Source organism: Drosophila busckii, chromosome 3L (genome assembly GCF_011750605.1).
Source record: "Drosophila busckii strain San Diego stock center, stock number 13000-0081.31 chromosome 3L, ASM1175060v1, whole genome shotgun sequence".
Classification (NCBI taxonomy): domain Eukaryota; kingdom Metazoa; phylum Arthropoda; class Insecta; order Diptera; family Drosophilidae; genus Drosophila; species Drosophila busckii.
This window is the reverse complement of record NC_046606.1, coordinates 2,336,080-2,356,568: the sequence shown is the minus strand read 5'-3', so window position 1 is coordinate 2,356,568 and position 20,489 is coordinate 2,336,080. Positions and strand designations below refer to the sequence as shown.

Sequence of the window (20,489 nt, the reverse complement as noted above, 5' to 3'; positions counted from 1 at the left end):
CTGCCATTCAAGCATTGACAGCAGCTTCAGAAAAAAATATATACTCGTAAAAAGTGAAAGACAAAAAAACTGAGCGAGAGCGAGAGCGAGAGCGAGAGAGCGGGCAAGTACTTTGTGGCATGCGGGCTAAGTAAACAGGACAACGCGGGCGTACTAAAATACGCTTTGATCTGCCGCCGCCTGCACTCGAAATAGCAACGTACGTTGGTGCGGCGGGGCGGGGCGTTGGGGGCAGCATTAGTTGGAGGAGGTTGTGCTGCATTAAACGGACATTGAACCGCCCGAAGCGGCTGACGTTCGTTTTTGTATTGTGTTCGAAGCAAGTTACTCAATTACCAAAGTGTCCAGTCAAGCTTATCAGCGTTGCCACAGCGACAACAACGCAGGAGACACAACTGCCAGAGCCACGGACAGCCACTCCCGCTGTGCCAGCTGCTGCTGCTTCTGCTGCTGCTGCATCCTGCAGAGGACTTGCTTTTGTTGCTCGCTTTGATTAAATGTCAAAACAATTGCGCGGCTGCAGCATTATCAAAGCGTTGCTTGCGTAATTGCCCAATGAAGCGGAAGTTGCACGAAACCAGGAGACAAGCGAAACCTTTTCACACACACACAGAGACCGAAAAATATTTTGCTATTAGCCCGCGCACAGTTTTGTGTGGCAATTGTGGCAACGCTTGAAAAATGTGTGTTGCACTTTAAGCTGTAGGCAAATAGAAAAATATGATTTCATAAATATTCAAATTAAATGCCTCACACCAAGAGCAATATAAAATTGCGCCGAGGCCTGACGCTAAAGTCAAATCAAATTATGTATAATTTATATATACAATTTCCACTGGACAGGACAGCGACAGGACAGGATCGTGGGCAAAGCTTTGAGACGGAGACTGCGACTGCGACTGCGACTGCTGCTGCCGCTTGATTGAAACTCATTTATCATCATAAATTAGTGCAGAACTGTTGTTGTTTATTCTTTATTTTTTTCGGGTAGTTGGGGGGGATGGGCAAGGCAAGAAAATCAAGGAAAAGATTCATCATGCGCCTGGCCTGGCCAGGCCAACTCTCCACCAAAACAGGGGCGTGTCCGTCAGTTGGCCAACGCCATGTAATTCAGCTCAGATTGAAAATTAATGAGGTCATCACACACACACACACACACAGCGACAGAGTGGGAGTAAGAGAGATAAAAGCTATTGAAATTTAGCTGTAAACTTCTTGCTGTAAAATCAGTGATTGTAAACATAAAAAAAATAGAAAAATATAAAATTATTCAACAAAAAATTTAGCTTTGCTTTGTTGCTGTTCATTTGGCTGTTATTCTTTGCCTGCATACATCGGAGTTTAGCCACCACCCGCTGCCCACAGTCAAGCTAAACGCACAACTTAGGATAATACTCTAATTTCTGGGGTGTATTGCTTACTAGAAAAGTTATATCAAGTCAAATCAATCTCAGTTCAAAACAAAATCAGCTACAAACCAGAATTCTCTTTTGAAGAAATTATTTAGTAATAGTTGCAAGTCTTAGTCGCCATAACTAAATATGTCAAACACCGAAATCTGCATAAGTGTTGAGCCGTCTACGATTTGCTTTGAGAGTTTCCAAGCCCTAGAGTTTAGACATTTCAGCAGCAGCCTTGCTTAGCAACTAATCAGAAGCGCTTATATAGAAAAAGTTTCACATACAAATTCTAAACTTGAAGACAAATCAGCTTTATATAAATAAATAAATTGGCTTAACATTTATTTATATAACAAAATCTTATTGCAACTCCAAGCTGCTCTGCTATTAATAGAATCAATTCTCTGCCTTGTGTAGCTAACATTTTGTTGAGTATTTACTAGTCGTATACTTAATCTAAGCGCTGTCATGGCCTATTGTTTCGAGGTGTGTTTATCGCATTGCCAGTGCCCCCGCCCTCGTCTCCTGCCCACTGTGCGCTTAGTGCAGTGGACCAAAGTCACCCTGATGGCGCTGCCGATGCTGATGCTGTGCTTGAGATAAAATTTAAATGCGCACACTTTAGCTTTATGCGCGAGATGGGGATGGGTGACCGACCGCCCGCCCGCTCGCTCTGCTAGCAAATGGCGTATGCACTTACATAAATCAAAAAATATTTCGGTTGGGCGTCGGGGGCGCTTTTTGATTTCATATTGTCTTTTGGCTTACTGACACACTGTCCGTTGCGTAATGACTTTAAATTTAATTAAAAATACAACGCGCTGGCTCAATACAACTTTTGTTTACTCTTCGCAGTTCAATGAATATGAGTTAAGTATAAAGCTGTTTTCTTTGTAATTATTTATGATGCGCTGCATTGGCGAAATCAGCGCTGATATTGCAGCCATTTCAATAATCTAGCCATATATCAAATTGCCAAAATCCCAAAGCGAATGAAAATGTGAAGCGAAACCAAATGAAATACAAAAAACTTTAACCCTTTTCAACAAGCAAATAAAAATTTTCCACTGCAGCCAGAGCCATTTGCAATCAATTGAAAATATATATGTACAACATGTGTATGTGTGTGTGTGTGTGTGTGTGTGTGTGTATAGCCGATAATTTATGGGCATTTCATTTCGGCCCAGGCTTTTGGCCCCACACTGTGAAGGTAATTATTATCTTTTGGGCAACGTGGCGCATACGTAATGAATGGCCGGCTTTAACGGTTTAAGGTTATGTGTGACATTTTTTTGCGCGCTCAGCCCTTTTTTTCAGCTGCTGCTGCTGCACAGAATTTATGCTGTTGACCCTGAAGTGGCCACAGCGCTAGCAATGATAATAAATAAATGCAAAATTAAAAAATTTACAGCCATGCAGATAAATTTCGAGCATTAAGCAGCAGCATTTCTTACTATAACACAAGTAGACCTGGCAGTTTAAGCAACAAAATTTATTTAAAAATTTAACAAGCATGTCCCTGCCACGCGTGTACTTTGACATCACGGCCGACGGCGAGAAGCTGGGACGCATTATAATGGAGCTGCGCTCCGATATTGTGCCCAAGACGGCGGAGAACTTTCACGCACTGTGCACGGGAGAAAAGGGATTCGGGTATAAGGGCTCGCCGTTTCATCGCGTAATACCGAACTTTATGTGCCAGGGTGGGGATTTCACCAATCGCAACGGCACCGGCGGCCGCTCCATCTTCGGCAATAAATTTCCGGATGAGAACTTTGAGCTAAAGCACTCGGGCGCGGGCACACTCTCGATGGCGAATGCGGGACCCAATACCAATGGCTCGCAGTTCTTCATATGCATTGGCAAGACCAGTTGGCTGGACAACAAGCACGTGGTCTTTGGCAAGGTGACCGAGGGGCTGGAGGTAGTGCGTCGCATTGAGCAAATGGGCTCCAACTCGGGCAAGACCAGCAAGCTGATAATCATTGAGGACTGCGGCGACTGCGAGGACTTGGCTTAAAGCACACACAAAAATACACAGCATAGACTTTGAATTAAGTGCGTTTTTTATTTGCATGCGCTGCCAGGTCGACCACAGCTATAAACTTGGTCGAAAGCTGACGCGACTTCTCACGATACGACTTTATAATGCTGCGAACTTGTCGGCTGAAAATCTCAACGGTTCGGGAGAAGCGTTTCTCGCCAGTAGCACCAGCAATGTTTGCCATTGGACGCGACTTTCGGTCGTGGCGTGTGTAGTCTATGGGGCGATTGAATATGGCGCTGCAGATGCGCAGTTCCGCATCCTCCTCATCCGACGGCTCAATCAGCTCGGTGTCTGCATCGCTGCGTGGATCTGGCGGATATGTATACAGCTTGGCCAAGTGCTTATAGCCAATGGCCATCAGCTTGGCCGCGCCTATGCGTATGGCAAACTCCAGCGCCGACTTTAGCTCCATTTGGCGCATGTACTTGGCGTAGATCAGGGCAGCCGTAAAGCAGTGGCCCACGCCGTAGCTGTCCACAACGAAGTTGACGCGCTCCGCAGGCAGCAGCGCATAGTTGCCAGCACGGTCGATGCAGCCGGCGCCAACTGCGCCCCAGCTGATGATGAAGCAAGGGCGTCGCACATGCAGACTATAGGGCAAGGCTATAGTCCTGCGCAGCTCCTGGCAGGCATGATCCAGCGAGTGCCAGCCCTGCGCCACGCCCATCTCATGCGACACTATCACATAGTCGCACATGCTGAACAGATCCTTGTGCTCGGCAAAGTCTGCAGCCACACGCAAGGATATGCGTATGCGCTCCTCACGTCCATTGTTGTACTCCCAAATGCTGCGCATCATCTTAAGCGTTTCCCGCAAGCTGCGCGCCTCAAAGTGCACCCAGCCGTACTGACTCAGATCCAGCTGCTGAAAATGCTCCGCCTGCACATACGGAAAGTTTCTATCGCACTCGACCACGCTGCGTTGTCCTGCGCGTGGCCCAATGCTTACAGTTTTGTAAGCCGGCTCCAGCTCCGTTCGCGGACAGTGGCTGGTCTCAATGTTGCTGCGGTGCAGCTCGCGCAGCATCGACTGCAGCGCGCTGCTGCGACTCAGCATGGCCAGCAGCTCCGTCTGCACGCCCAGCAGATGCAGCACTCGGCACACATTGGCGGCGTGTCCGCCTCGTTGCCAGCGCGCCTTCTTGCAATGCTCCGTGGCATTTGGCTGCGGCACCTGGCGGCAGAACTGCAGCAGATCAATGGAGAGGCTGCCTACGCATAGCACAGGCTTGCCCAGGCTCAAGGCACAGGCCGCACACATTCTAGCGAGTCCAATTGGTTTGCTTCAAACTATTTCTGGGCCGTTCAATAATTTGCTTGTGACATAATTTTGATTGCTGACAAACGAAAAGTGTTGAAAAATTCATTGAAGCGCCCTAAGTTAAGCATTAAGACTACACGGCTTCTTTAAATAAACTAATGAAATTAATAATAAATGCTTAAGCCGCTCTTAGACCTAAAGTTAGCTTAGCTTAGCACCAGCATGAAATTAAAAGAGCGCGCAGTTTGTTTTATTTTTATATATTGAATGGATTATATTTTGCTATATTAATATATAAAGATATATAAATAAGTTAACGTTTATAGGATTTAGTCATTAGCCACAGGAATCTCTAAAGATAGTTTGAGATATAATCAAGTCTTAAGGCTTACCCCTTTACTTCAAATATGGAATCTGCATTGCCTTAAACTGAAGCAGCTCAAAGCTTTTCTGAGTTGGTTTTATATTGACACGAAATTCTTTAGCCCAGATAGTGTAATTAATAATAATTATCTAGCATTTGTACTTAGAAACATTTTAGACCTCAGCAAGCTTTGCCTTAGTTGCTCTCACTTTCGACTTGCTACGTAGCTGCCCTGCTCAAGATTTTCATTCCAGCTTCGGCTTGCCAGCTCAACGGAATAAATATTCTCTGTTGTTTTATTTATTTGTTCGTCGTAAATAAATTGCCAAGTAAGTTAATATATTAATTAATATTTATTTTGAATGTATTTAAACAATTTCTAGAGCTGGCTTTCGTACGCCGTTTGACGAGTGCAGCGAAAATGAGTTTGCCGCGTGTTTATTTCGACATTGCCGCTGGCGGCGAGAAGGTTGGACGCGTCGTCATGGAGCTGCGTTCCGACGTGGTGCCCAAGACGGCGGAGAACTTCCGCCAGCTGTGCACCGGCGAGAAGGGCTATGGCTACAAGGGCTCGCCGTTTCATCGGGTCATACCAAATTTTATGTGTCAGGGCGGAGATTTTACCAATCAGAATGGCACAGGCGGTCGCTCCATTTACGGCAATAAATTTCCAGATGAGAACTTTCAGTTGAAGCACACTGGTCCGGGCACACTCTCGATGGCCAATGCGGGACCCAATACCAATGGCTCGCAGTTCTTCATCTGCACCGACAAGACCACTTGGCTGGACAACAAGCACGTGGTCTTTGGCAAAGTGGTCGAGGGCATGGATGTCATCAGGAAGGTGGAGTCACTTGGCTCCAACAGCGGCAAGCCATCCAAGCCGATTGTCATTGCCGACTGTGGCGACTTGTAAATTTAAATAGTTAATATAGGCTACACACACACATATATATATACAAAGGCTCACGCACACATACAATTAACATATACGGGGGATAGTTAGAAATAAGTTTGATTATGCGTATACATTTTAGATTATTATGCTATTATGGGTTTCAGATAGACTATATAAATATAAATATTAATATATATAGAACGGGCTTGAACACTTGAACAAGAAATATTAATAAACTATAAGAGAAAATATAAATGTGCATTAATCTTTAGCTCGTGCTAAGAAACAATTTGTAAAGTAAGGCTCAAAAATATTCTTTTTAATTGTTCTGAAAAAAAAAATTAACAATAAAAAGTTGCAATGTTTCAAATGTAATACTCAATAAAAACATTTGCACTTGGGCTACAGCATTGCTCAGTTTCTACCTGCAGTCAAACCAAAGCAACACCCAACCCTCCCACATCGTACAATACGTCGAACGCTCTCTAAGCGACGCTCTCGGTCGGGCGCATCACCTCAGAGCGCTGAGCTAACCGAAGAATGCGAGCGGCTCTCACTAGCAGTTGGGCGAAGCACAGCTTACATATGTGTGAGGCTGGGAGATAAGACAGTAAGCGAGGTCGCTCTCGTTTAGTCACAGCGCTGAGCGATCGAAAGACGCGCGCAGCTCTCACTAGCATTTGAGCGAACAGCAGCTACCTGCAGTCAAATCAAAGCAACACCCATCCCACCCACAACGTACGTTGCGTTGAGCGTTCTCTAAGCTACGCTCTCGTTCAGTCGCAGCAGCTGAGCGATCACAGCGCTGAGCGACCGAGAGCCTACGAACGAAAGGCGCGCGCAGCTTCCAGTATTGTCAGTATGTCTGGACCTTAAACAATTGCTGAACGAGTTGCCGATATAATAATAATTTATATACAGATCTCGCTGGTAATTTTATTGCAAGTATAACAATTTATTGTGCATATAGCTATCGCTTATGTTTATTGGTATTGCATTAAATTGCTTTTATTTTCTAACTCTAAAGTAATTCCTATATAGTTGACTTTCGGAAAGTAAACAAAATTGTGCTTTTAAAAGGAAATTTAAAAAATTGTTATTAATTTGTTATTTTTATATAAAATGAGTAAGCTGGGCGACAAGTTGAGCTGGGCGGTGGGCAAGAAGCGGGTGCTGTGTGTGGGCAACTGTGTTATCGATTGCATCTCAATGATCGATGAGTTTCCCAAGCCCGACAGACCAGAGCGTACAATCCGTGGCTATTGGCAACGCGGCGGCAATGCGTCCAACACTTGCACCGTGCTCAGCAATCTGGGCATCAGGACCGAATTTTTCGGCATGCTGAGCTCAGCGCCCATGTTTCGCATGATTTTGGACGACATGCGTCATCGTGGCATCAAAATGGATAATTGCCCGCGCACCAATGCCGATCCGCCCTTCTCCTCGGTGATATTGACGCGTGCCACACGCAGCTGCAACATTGTTAACTGCAGTGAAGCGTTTCCCTATGTGAACAGCGAGCAGTTTGCGAAATTGAATCTAAGCGATTATGGTAAGCGAAGTTTTAGTCTGCTGTTGTCTTTAGAAAAAAATCATTAAATTTAGCTTTGTAAGGCTGAAATTGGGGCCTCGTACTCTGTGCGCTTAGTTGGAAATATTTATGCTTATTAATTTTAATTTCATTTGCAGGTTGGATACATTTTCGTGGCAAGGAATTCAAGCAGACGCTTGAAATGATGCAGGCGGTGGAGAGCTTCAATGCCACCAGCAGGGAGAAGATCATCGTTTCGATGGACTTGGATAGCTCGCTGAACGAGATGTGGCAACTGGTCAGCCTGTGCGACTATGTGTTCTTCTCAAAGCGTCTGGCATTGGAGCGCGACTGGTTGAATCCCAAGGACGCGTGCCTCAACATTGACGAGAAACTGCGCATGCGTTTCGGCCTCAATTTGAAGCGTCCTCTGGTCGTGTTTCTGTGGGGCAAGCAGGGCGCCGCCATTATGGATCAGTCTGGCAAGTATACAAGGATGCCTGCGTATAGGCCTAAGCCATTGCGCGACGCTCTGGGTGCGGGCGATACCTTTGTGGCTGCCTTTATCTATGCTGTCTATGCGCGTGGCAGATCCACGGAGATTGCTGTGGACTTTGGCAACCGCATGGCCAGTCACAAGTGCACTAAGCATGGCTACGATCATATTGCCGATATACTAGTCGCTCCTGTGCTGTAAATGCTTTTAAAATAGATGTGATTCATGGTTAACTAGCTGCCAGTAGATAAATGTGCTATTTATTTCGATGAAACAGCAAATTATTACACAATGATTAATTCAACAGTTAGACTCGAACTTTGTGTGTGCGGCACACATTTATATAAACTGCTCACTAAGCAACTTTTCTATCTGCTTCTTCTTCTTCTTCTGGTTGTTGCTGCCGCTCTTGTTGTTCATTTTTGTGTGTGTAATGTTTGCTGGCAGAGTTTGGTGTTGTAAATGTTATCTATAGCACATAAAGCAGGACAGCTACATAAAAACGTAAATGTTTTGCTTTTTGGTCATTTATCATTGCGGAAGGCGGCAAAAGGAAATGGCAGCAAAATTGTGCGCCTGAAAATTTAAGTGACAATTTTCATACATTTCATACCGCACCACGCGGCGTATGAGCAATGATGATAATTTCAGCACTAGGCGCGCCCCAACCCACCGATCGATAAGCGTACAAAAATATGACAAAACAGTTACTACTACTGCGGCTCTTTATGCGTAGCTGCTTCATTTGCAACTCCAGTTTACAACAAGATGTAGACATTGAGTCGCAGTCGCATTCCCAGTTACAGTTACAGTTACAGCTACAGTTACAGTCGTAGCAGCTTTTCAAGGCGACTTCCGTTAGTCGGCAGACAGGAACACATACACTGTTCAGCATTTATGTAAATTAAAAATTATTTCGACTGTAAAAATTCAGTGGGAATTGTTTTTGGCAAGCGACACATTCGCTCGCCTCTGTCTGTGCATGCCACATTTGCAACAACAACAACAACAAGGACTAGCATTTGCTTTTTAACTACATTGGCTGTTAAGCAGTTGCAAAAAGCAGCAACAAAAACACACACACAAAAATATAGTTATTGTTATTATTGGCGGTTCGTTGTTGTTGAGCCACAGCGTAGCAAAAACAATCAAAAAAGCATGAATGCATTAAAGTAAGCGCAGACAACGCTTTAATACACTTTGACATAGAAATAAGCAAAGTTATTTAAGCGAATTTAATTGCGCAGCAATCTACTTTGGCAATAGAAGTTTTTACTTATGAGGTTTGATTTTCTAGCTCTTATAGTTTTTGAGATGCTGCTGCTCATACAGACGAACAGACAGACAGAGCTTAATCAACTAACTCACTTTGTCTTCTATCGCTGTTACCACCTCATGCTACCCTTTTACATGCTTTGTATGTAATTCAAAGTGTATCGAAAAAAAGAAGCGATTTAGATTTGAATTTGAATTTGTATGTGCTGCTAAGTATGCAGTTTGTAAAACTATCAAGCTGAAATCGTTACGACTGTACTTATGATTATGATTATGAGGCAAGCTAAAAAATAGAAATAAACATTTGCTTATAGTAGTAGTAGTGGTGGTTAGCTATTTGTTTTGAAGCAGCTGCTATTGAGTTAATTAAAGTGATTTGCTATTGGCAGCAAAAAGTCCGCCTGGGCTGGCCATTGTATTAGCAATTTGAATTTATTTATTTATTATTTTGCTGTCCCTAGCACTATTGCCTGCCTGGCTGGTTGGCTGGCAGCTGTTGGACAATTTTGTAGATTTTTTTGTTGTTTTGTTTTCAATTTCATGCAACGCCACTTTGCATTTGCCCGTAACACAAAAGAACTTTAATATATTCCATTGGCGTTCGCATGTGGCTCTCAATTGCCAAGCAAACCAGTCGCTGCTTCCACAATATACTTGTGGCTGCTACTTGCCACCGCTGCCAGCGACGTGGCTGCCACCGCTGCTGCTGCTGCTGCTGCTGCTGTTGGGTTGTGCATGTGAAGTGCATAGATTATGCAGTTGGCTTCAGTTTATGATTGGCAAATCCAATATACGTTGTGCACTTTGGCATGCAGCCGGTTTCCAGATTGGCAAGCGCGCCCAAGCCCAAGCCCAGACCCAAGCCCAAGCCCAGGCTCAGCGAACGAATCAGCCAGGCACTGGCAGAGTAGCAACTGCAATTTCGACACTGCTGCCACTTTATGGCAGTCGCACGCATATTTTCCAAACACACACTCACACACACTGGCGCAGAAACAAGATGGCGGCGCGCCCGTTTCCGGTTGATGGGCAACGGCGTGATTATCGGCAGGCGGCTGGCACAGGCTGACGGCGAACCGCAATCACAAAAAAAAGAGAAGCACAGCAGACGAGTAAGTCCGACTAACAATTTATAAATAAAAATATATAAAACAATAAGCATTAATTAAAAGCAATGGCATATTAATTTTAGTAAAAAAAAAAGCAATTTAGCTGATAAGTTGTTGCAGCTTGTGCTGTATATAAAAATTACAGGGTATATACAGGCATATACAGACACACACACGCAGTAGCAACCCGCAAAATTGCTGCCGCAGCAGTAAGCTGCAAAATAAGCCAAAAATATGCGTTATCAAGTCGAGCCAATATAAAAAGAAAAACTCACTAGCAGGCGCACACATCACACAGACACACACACACACAGTCAGCACAGCTGGAAAGACAACAAAGTTGAGCAGAGAGAGAAAGAGAGCAGAGAGAGGAGAGAGCGAGAGCGAGGACCAATTGCAGTTGCCGTTGCCGTTGCCATTTTGCATTACTTTGCATAACCAGCGTGAATATCCCGCTGTGTGGCTGAAGAGTCAGCTGAATGTTGTAAACCCAGCAGGAGCAGGAGCAGGGGCAGGGAAGGGGGAGTGGGGGTGTCTGTTTTGGAGCTATGCCTCGGAAATGTAGCTAAAAGTCTGCTGTTTAACCATAAACTGCTCGTCCATGGTCATTATAAGAGGCCATTTTCGTTTTTCTTCTTTTATTCGCAGTTGCCACACATTATTTTTATTTATCGTTGAGCAGGCAGCCCTGCTAGGCTCATGAGTGGCCCATTATAGCGTCAGAGCTGAGGAGTGAGTGAGTGAGTGAGGCTATAAACTGTTGCATTATTTAATGTTGATACCTTTGACTTGATCAGCTATAACTATAGTTAAAGTTTTGCTGCATAAATGAATAAAAGAAGTTGGGAAGTTGAGAAGTTGATTTAACTAGGCTATCAGCTTTAACTAGTTAATAATTATTTATGAAATTGTTTGGCTCAGTTAAAGTTACCAATGCTTATTCATTGTCATTGCTTTGATCAGTGATAATTCTAGTTAACGTTACTATATTTAAAACAAATACCAAGCTTAGGCATTTAAGCTTTATTTGGCAGCAGCTTAGGGCTTGGATTTGTTTGAAGCGCCAAAAACCCTTTTAAGCGCTTTGTATGCGCAATTTGTTACGTATACTTGATGTGATGCGTGCGAAATCCTTTTCATTCCGCCAGCTATCGCGGCACACACAAAGGCTTGTCAAGTCAAGTCTTAAGCTATCGATTCTGTGTGTGCTCTTGGACAATTCAATCAAGATTTATTCAATCTGTTAGTGACACAACAACAGCAGCAGCAGCAACAGCAGCAACAACAACAACAGCTAAATCAAAATCGTTTCGCATGTTTTTCTGATTATTACGCTCATTACATTGCCAAAAAAGAAAAAAAAAAAAGAGAAGAGCGTAAGCAAGCAAAGGATAACATTCTTGCTTTGCCTTTGTTTCCATGCAATGGGGGGTTTGTTATTATTTTTGTGCTTCGTTGCGTTTTCACAGCTCGTCGCAAGCCAGCGGAGGTTGCACATGAAGGAATCGTCATTGTGTTTACCCTTTTACGCAACATTTTGGGCTAAGGCGCAAACATTCGATTTTGTCGCCATTACAGCCCCGACTACGCTTTTGCCTAAAGAGCTCAACCGAATGTTCGGCTATGTGTTGATAACTTTGCTGGAGCAGCAGCAGGAGCAGGAACAGGCACGGGCGGGGGTGACGCGCGAAATTCATTTGTTAACCCGGAAAGGGCGACGTCTAATCCAGTGGCGCTGCAATCGCGCGACCCGCAAAAAAGGCGTGGGCCGTCGCTAGCGTTGGTTGCAGACCCAAAAGTCCCCAGAGCGTGACACAAGAAATGATTGATGAAGGTATTGGCAAAAAAGAATAAACTTGTGTGTGTGCAAGAAGAAAAAAGCGAAAAGTAAAGGCAGGAGACAAACGCAGCAGCGCATGAAGCAAAGTCTTAAAAATACGAAATCCATTTAAATGCATTAAACACAAATTTTGTAAGCTTTAAATTGTGCCAACAATGAAATCAATCAAACGCGTCGAATCAACAACGAATTGCTATCGCTCGATGCTATCAAATTGACTTGTCCCAAATGCGTTATATGATACTTAATATCAATCATTCGCATAGTGTGCCAGTGAGCTTAGAATTGCGCCAATAAAATTGCAAAATTTAAAACAATTTCAATGCAAGTTCAAACATGCGCTCATGCAAAAGTTTATAGCTCGCAGCGAATCGGTTATTGCTGGCTTAAGTGTCTGTATGTGTGTGGCTGTGTGTGTGTGACGCACTTAAATAGGCTACACTTAATTTGCTTTGAATGTTTTATATTGCGCTGTCTTTTAATGGCGCCACACATAAACCCATCCGCTTGCTCATTTATTGGACTTGAGCTGTTGTTGTTGTTGTTGCTGTTGACCATTCTCTACAGTCTGTTTGCTCAACTGTTAAAGTTATAGCCCCGGCAAGGGTATAGTGGGCCTGTCCGTACAAACAGTCCGCCTTTATAGTTAACCATTTAGTGCTTTTATGGCTAGTTACTTCTTGTTTGATGGCATTAACATAATTTATGTATAAGCATTGAAAGTACTAAGCGCATTTACAAAGTATCCACCTCTCTCTCCCACTTTGTCTCACTCTCGCGCATGTCTGCGCGCGCGCGTTCGAACTCGAATTGCAGTCGAAGCTAATTAAGCAATCAATCGCAGGTATTTCGAATGTCCCATTTAGTATTAAAATCACACTTAATTGTCGTCTAAGCTTAATTAAAGGCAACTGTCACAGCATTTTAACTAAAGCTCAGTCCATTGTGCACTCTGGCATTCAATTCAATTTCCATTTCCATTTCAATGCACTAACAATTGCCATTGTTTCAATGCATAACATGAGCAACTTTTAATTACGTTCCAACAAATGCTTGTCATTGCCATAAAAACTAATTTTCATAAACATAGCTGTACATTTAATTTGACGTTCGTTTCTGCAACGCGCACCCAAAAATATTCTAATAAAAACATAGAAAATACCTATCAAACAAAACCAACAACAATAAGAATAACCAAATGTGTAGCAACTTCCGTTTCCGTTCCATGCGCTCCATGCAGCGGTTTCATATATATGAAATTCTATATAGCGCACAATGGTTTGGCATAAATTGCAAAACTTTTGGCTTAATAATTGAACACACACAAACAATTTGGGGCATGGCTAAAACTTGAAACGAATTAAAAAAATATAATAAAAGTTGTTGCAACTATAATAAAGTGAGGTTTGTTTATTTATTAAATATAAGCTTAATGTTTTTGTAAACAAAGGTTAAAAATAATAATGTAAAGTTAGGCTTAGTTAATTGGAAAATTGTAGCTTAAGTCAAGTATAATAAAGTGAAGCTATGTTTCATTAATTTGATATGTATAGCTTATGTTTTTTCTATCTTAGCTTATTATAACTCTTTTGCATTTGAAGCAGCCATAAAGTGCTTGACTTGCTCCACTGTGCAGGCACAGTGGTCACTGTAGACTTAATGTCTAAGGGGTTGCAATATTCATGCTGTTATTTTTATATACACTGTTAAATTTTTGGGTGAACACACGTGCATGTTGCTCTCTCGACCACATGCCACCTTGCCACACACACACACACACACACACATTTTGATATAGACACAGACACAAACATATACATAACCATAACCATAAACAAGCAACGACAAGGAGAAGCGCGACATTTTATAGCTAAGCGGCAGTTAGGTTGCCGCTTTTTGTTTGCTGAGTTAACGGGCGTTGGGCGTTGGGGCGTTGGGCGGTGGGTTGCTGTATACTTGGCATAAATTAAAGCGCCGTTAAGCATAAGCTCGTCCAATTACCAAAGTATCCTTTGCCATTATATTTACGGATTTATTATAGTGTTGACTGCCATCGAGGGGGCGTTGCTCTTGTGCTAACTGCATTTGTGTTCGTGTCTTGGGCCACACCTCGGCGCATGGCCCATGGCCCACTGACCGTCTGTCCGCCCACTCACATGCATGTGGCATGTGGCAAGGCGGCTTGTAGCATATGCATGCATGTACTTTTATCGTCTCTTTGTCATTTGTCATGTTAATTTAATGATTTTTGCTTTTTTACCTCCTTGTCACCCCCACACACTCAACTCAACTCAACTCAACTCTAAATGTTGTTGTTTTTATGCCTTAATGACAATGCAGAGTCCCGCTATAAAGCGCACCACACACACAGCCACAGCTATATAAGTTATATACACATGTGTGTGTGTGTGCTTGTGTGTGTGTGTGTGTGTGCACACGTCGCAGTTGTCAACTCGCTTGATAGACGCCAACGCAGGCCCCAAAACAATAACAGTACTTTACTGTTTGACGGCTAAAAGTTGTTAAAAAATTAATGCTACGCCTCACAAATTGAAGTTATGCGTGAGTCGCACAATTTGTTGCAAGGTGGAAACCCAAAGGTCTCTCCCTTCAGTTGGGTTATGCCCGATTAATTTATCAACGCCAAAGTCAGAGCTATATCCACACATTAAATGTATTTGGGATGTGTATTTAAAATATCAATAAATTCATAGCTATTTCATAATGATTGGTAAACAGACTATTTGCATTTAATAGCATTAAATTACAGTTATTTGTAGGTTTTGTTTACTAATTGATTACGCATAATCAAAATGAATTCGAGATTAATTGAAACAAATAATGCGAGCTTGCTAAGTTTAAAGAGAAATACAATTATTCAACAATAATTTATATATTTATAAACGAATAAAAGCAGCTCAAACTTAGTTACTGTCAAAAGCTTTCTTATTGAATTTTAATTGTTTTTATTCAAAATCAAATACGAGCTTTGTAATTTCATATGGTTGCTAATTATTTTGATTTATTTGTAATTGATATGCATTAGCAAATTGTACATCACCTAGGGATTTTATAAACATAATTATTATTTTTAGTATATACCTATATATATTCTTATGCCTTATGTGCTATATCATTTCACATAATTTGTATAACTTTCAATGTTTGTATGCAACATTTTTGGCATCATGTCGTATTGGAATCGTTTGGCAGTTAATTAAACAGTTATTATATAAAGCTAGCTAAGTATCTTCACCGAGTGGGAGTGATGAGGTACAGTCGCGTAATATGTGATTAGTCTTCGATATGATTAGTACGGCAAATAACTAATTTCGAATTGATATCAGTCGCTGCTGCGCTGGCAACGTCTTTTAATTAATGCGAAATCTAATTGAAAAACTGATACGAAGCGTCAGCCTAGCTCGCATTTATGCGTGTCGAGGCGCATTGCGTATCTTACGGTGTTAATTGAAATTTAATCTGGGCAAACACGAAACGAGATGCGAGTCAGGCCGCCAGCCTCAGCCTCAGCTACAGCCTGCATGAAACAGTTCACGAATGCGATTGGCGACTGCCAGCAGACAACAGTCAACAGAATGGCAAGAGGCTGTGGGCAGGGGGGAGGGGCAGGCGGTAGTGTTATATGCTGTGAATGCGAATGTGAATGTGTTTTATCGGTCATGGCAGCAAAGTCGGCACAGATTAGAAACATTTGCTGCGACTAAATAGCTTTGGTCTCTCTTTCTGTCTCTATCGCAGTCTCTTTGTGTATCTCATGGATACACGGATGCACGGCAGTTGCTCTAGCTATAGCTGTAGCTGTAGCTTTCTTTCATGTGAGAGTCATGTGAGCAGTGCCAATAATTTTCCCAAGCCTCTGCGTGTCGCTAGCTAAAGAACATTGTGCGCAAAAAGTAAATAAAATGCGTAGCTGCTAACATTTCGCTATCTGCACTTTAATATCAAACACACACACACACACACATAGAGGGAGCAGGGGGTGGGGGGGGGGCGACAGCTGTTGAGCTGTGTTGTTGGCCTGGCTTGTTGTTATTGTCACTGCCTTCGAATCAATTGCCCCAGCTCGTACCATTAATTTCCCACTCGCTGCCTTTGCTTTCTACTCAGCGGCGCCGTCAGCTTTAATTTATTTTGTCTGCTCATGCGAATGCAGCTCAGCTCGGCTTCGTTAGCTGCATTTCTTTAATTTATCTGAGCCGGCGATTGATTCGTTCGCTGCCATGTTTGGTTGCCCCTCATTAAGGAGCTAACCAGCGGCCCTTAAATCTAAAGTAGGCTGCAAGCATTTTGCATAAATTGAAGTTTGTGTCTTTGCATCTCTAATGTGCAGCTTAAATATATTTCAAAGCAAACTTTCTTTTTGGCCAACTTATCAATCTGCGACTGCGACTTGCCATTAGCGTTCATATACACAATTGTTGGTTAAGCTGGGGCTTTTTTTTTTGTTTCGTTTGTTTGTGCGCCCCTTATACTAAGTATATGTGACATTTACTGTTGTGGGGGCAAGCAATTTATTTCATTCATTTCAAATCATTCGAAAACGAAAATGGTTCGCTACTCTGCTCTCGACCCGCTTTGGCTATTTCCTTTCATTATTTATGGCATTTTGTGCAGCGACCGTCGACGCACTCAGCGTGTGATTGTTTATGCTGCTGACCGTAGTCGAGCTCTCTGCTCCTCCAGCTCCAGCAGCAGCAGCTCCCTATGCGCCTCGAACGTAGCTTTGGGTTTCCGCTGAGCTGCAGCAACAATCATAATAATATTTTTGCAAGTGCGCCCAGCTTGGACTTCAGTTTGAGCACTGGAGAATGGTTTGAGGCACTCTCTATACATGTGTGCGTGTGTGTGTGTGTGTGTGTTGTCATCGGCATTATTATTCCGCTTCGACATTCTCTCTGTGCGCTGCTTTTTTTTTTTTTTTTGTTGCCTTTGCTACTTTACTATTATGTGTTTCTTTGATTTCATTTCATTTCTTTCCTTTTGCGCTTGCCATAAATGGTTCATAAAATTTTATATGCTCGTCCATAAAGGAAACCGTTTGCTCCACTTTCCCGCAGCTACTGCATTGAGAATAACTTAAAAAATTGCCAACGCTTGGCCAAAGTAATATAAATATTTATACATGCAGGCAGCATATTAACTAACTTATAACTTTAGCTTCGCTTCAATTCAATTTTCAGCCAAGCAGTAGTCGCAGCATGTAAATTTAAAATGTGTTAATTGAAATTGTTTATAATGAATGCGTGTAAAGGGGCAGCAATTTAAAATTTAGATTCTAAAGCAGCTAAAAATAATGTGCTGAAGTCTTGAAGCAGTAGTTTGCTATCAATTTAATTTTATTTATATAATAAAAATTAAAATGCAAGCGTGATTTACATTAAATCTTTTTGCCTTTACGTTCGTTGAGATTTCAATATCAATAAAAAAAGTTTCCATTTGTTAAGTATAGAATTTGTTAAAAACTAAAAGCAAACAAAAGTTTGTGGGGCTTTTTCATTTAGAAAATTTGTAGTATAACTTAGCTGACTGTTAAAATTTAAACAACAAGCAGTACACATAAGTTATAATTGAAATGAATCATAATTAGCCCATGCGCGCTCTAATTTGCATGCGTTTTGATATTAAGTATACGTACTCAAACCTGGCAGTTGACCAACCGGGTTGGCAGCAAAACCAAAGCACTTGTAATGAACGGGGACTGTACGGACTGTGCAGAGTTGAATGACTGACTGCAATCGTTTCGAAATCGTTTAGATGCTGACGTATTTCAGCTGCACGTACGTAGAGCCGCATAGGCGGCTATTGTATCTTCCGCGTTGCCAAAATCAAATTGTTGCTTATGCAACTTTTTTCTGTGCACACAGCACAAAGCCCAGACCCAAAAATCAACGTTGTGTTGGCTAAATCTCAGTTGAAATTGCAGCGCTTACGTGACCAGCCGAACAACTCAATTGCTCGCTCACTCGTTCGCTCACTCGCTTACACTAGAGTCAGCGGCAGCGTCAGTCGCAGAGTCTAGAGCTTGCGTTTGTTTGCCCAAAACGCAGCGCAACAACAACACAAACAACAACAACAGCAACAGTCATGTATGTATGTATGCCTAGGTGTGTGTATGTGTGTGTGCGTTTAGTTGTATCTTATTATCAGCAACGGGTTCGCTGGCCGTTCATGAACTACAAACGCCGTTGGCTGCGTTTTCGCTTTGCATTGCAACTGGCAACTGCAATTGGCACTCGCGCGGTCTGTCCTCGATGCGGTTGTTGGCTCTTGGGGATCGAGTGTGTGTGTGTGTGTGTGTGTGTGTGTGTGTGTGTGTGCGTGTAACTGACGGATGCTTAAGCGAACGCACTGCGCTAAAATTGCAATAAAATAAAATACGAACAACTAAAAAAGCAGCAGCGCAATATCTTATCGATACTTGAATAAAAGATACGCTGCATTGACTTGCCGACCTGACGTGCGATTTGCAACAGCCAGATTTATAGCTTGGGAAATCTAAGACTCTAAGATTTATGATTTCAAAGCATTTAGCTTAATTAACACTAAAACCCAACTGAGTGTAATTTATGCAGCGCGCATAATTGAATTTCGTAGCGACCTTACACTTCATACTCAAGCCCTTTAGCAATGTCTCACTTCAGAAATTTTCCATTGTAAGCGCAAGATTTGGCGCAGGCACTTTCGTTTATTTTGAAGAAGTTGATGATGATGAAGCAACCAGCAACCAGCAACAACCTACGAGAGCTTCAAGTGATGGACAAATACTTCTAGGCAGCCCCGCACTTGAGCTCGCTGCCACTTGAGGCCTGCTTGAGCCAAAGACTTGATTAGTAACCCAAGCGATCTATTGTGCGTATGATTGATAAAAAGACCTTGACGAGATCATGTCTCTGTTTATTTGGTTACACTTAAAATTCTGAATAGTCTGAACACTAAAACTACGCCAGGCCATGCTGCAGCAGCAGCTGCCGCAGTGACTTGCAGCCCGACTCATGCACCTCGGGCAGCGCTGCCTGCAAGATGCGCTCATAGACTTCGCGCTTCAGCACACGCTGCTCCAGCCGCAGCTCGTTGTCCAGGCAGTCCGTGAGCTCCTCGCGGCCAAAGGCGCGATAGTTGACAATGGTCGTATCCATGGGCAGCTGCTGCAGCAGCTCAAACTGATCCCAGTAGTACTCAATGTCCAGATTGAAGATGTACAGCACCAGCACCGTCTGATTGCGCTCCAGCAGCAGCTGATTGAAGACCGGGACAATGCCGTAATCGCAGGTGCTCAGATTGTCTATGATGAGCAGATTCTGACCGCAGTTCGACAGCTGCTCCGCAAAGCCGCGCAGCAAATTAAACTTTTGCGCTTCATCCGGCACGTAAGTGCTCCACGAATAGCTGTGCACATTTTCAGGCCAGGGATAATGCTGGCGCAGCGCCAGCGCCGTCAAGGTCTTGCCCACGCCCGGCGGTCCCAGCAGTGCCACCGCCCTAAACGGCCGCTCGCTCTGCAGCGCGCGCTCCAGACGCGCCAGGCCCAGCTCCTGGTTCAGCACCTGTCTGCCCACATGCCGAAAGATGCGTCTGCTGTCCAAGTGTGGCTGGCAGCTAAATTCACGCGCTCCAGCCAGCTGCTGCTGCTGGGGGCTGCTCGCTAGCCAAGCATATACATTGGAGTAAAGCGTTTCCAACATGCTGCTGGACTCTGTAATGGGCTCCGCTTCTGTTTGCTGCTCCTGGCTATGAAACAGCAGCATAGCCAGCACCAAAGCCACGCTGGTCACTATGAGCAAACCCTGTATCATGTTGCCATGACGATTGCTGCTCAGCTTCTCCCGGTACAGGCGGCAGCTGGTGTTGTGCAGAATGCCGCAGCGACGCGGATCCTCGAAGTCGCCGGCGTAGCCAGGATGCAGTGTGTGTATGTGGGATGTACTAGGATTTGGCATTCTATATGGAAAGAATTGGTGTGTAATTTGCTAAGCTTTTGTTTGCTCAACAGTGTAAAGTGTAGTGTGTTTCTAACTGACAACAAAAGCCAAATCTATTTTTACAACAATTTTGTTTGGCATTAAAAGCGCTTACTCATCATTATCGACAGCAGCTGAGACAGCGACTACAGTCATTATCATTATGCGGCAGATAAACTTGAGTAGAGCGGAAAACCAGCAGCCAAACAGTCAGTCAGACAGACAGACAGACAGATAGTCAGTCAGTTTGCTGGGCCAATCATTGAAAGCAGCTGAAAGATCAGGCGAA

At 43.3% G+C, this 20,489-nt stretch overlaps 5 protein-coding genes across 5 annotated transcripts; 3 read left to right on the top strand and 2 right to left on the bottom strand.

Annotated features, from left to right (window-relative positions):
- The first annotated feature begins 2,873 nt into the window (after nt 1-2,873).
- LOC108598411 (peptidyl-prolyl cis-trans isomerase) lies at nt 2,874-3,441 on the top strand. The gene has a single exon (XM_017985036.2). The coding sequence runs from the start codon at nt 2,914-2,916 to the stop codon at nt 3,418-3,420; it is 507 nt and encodes a 168-aa protein (XP_017840525.1). The 5' UTR covers nt 2,874-2,913; the 3' UTR covers nt 3,421-3,441.
- Nucleotides 3,442-3,454: 13 nt separating this feature from the next.
- Nucleotides 3,455-4,708, bottom strand: LOC108598410 (ketohexokinase-like). The gene has a single exon (XM_017985035.2). It carries the CDS (start codon nt 4,706-4,708, stop codon nt 3,455-3,457), a length of 1,254 nt encoding a protein of 417 aa, XP_017840524.1.
- Nucleotides 4,709-5,295: 587 nt separating this feature from the next.
- Nucleotides 5,296-6,175, top strand: LOC108598794 (peptidyl-prolyl cis-trans isomerase). The gene is made up of 2 exons (XM_017985538.1): nt 5,296-5,401; nt 5,456-6,175. The coding sequence occupies exon 2, from the start codon at nt 5,494-5,496 to the stop codon at nt 5,986-5,988; it is 495 nt and encodes a 164-aa protein (XP_017841027.1). The 5' UTR covers nt 5,296-5,401; nt 5,456-5,493; the 3' UTR covers nt 5,989-6,175.
- Nucleotides 6,176-7,037: 862 nt separating this feature from the next.
- LOC108599066 (ketohexokinase) lies at nt 7,038-8,345 on the top strand. Its single transcript, XM_017985847.1, has 2 exons — nt 7,038-7,522; nt 7,660-8,345. The coding sequence occupies exons 1-2, from the start codon at nt 7,093-7,095 to the stop codon at nt 8,196-8,198; spliced, it is 969 nt and encodes a 322-aa protein (XP_017841336.1). The 5' UTR covers nt 7,038-7,092; the 3' UTR covers nt 8,199-8,345.
- Nucleotides 8,346-19,115: 10,770 nt separating this feature from the next.
- LOC108599045 lies at nt 19,116-20,262 on the bottom strand. The gene has a single exon (XM_017985825.1). The coding sequence runs from the start codon at nt 20,177-20,179 to the stop codon at nt 19,181-19,183; it is 999 nt and encodes a 332-aa protein (XP_017841314.1). The 5' UTR covers nt 20,180-20,262; the 3' UTR covers nt 19,116-19,180.
- Between the last annotated feature and the right edge of the window lie 227 nt (nt 20,263-20,489).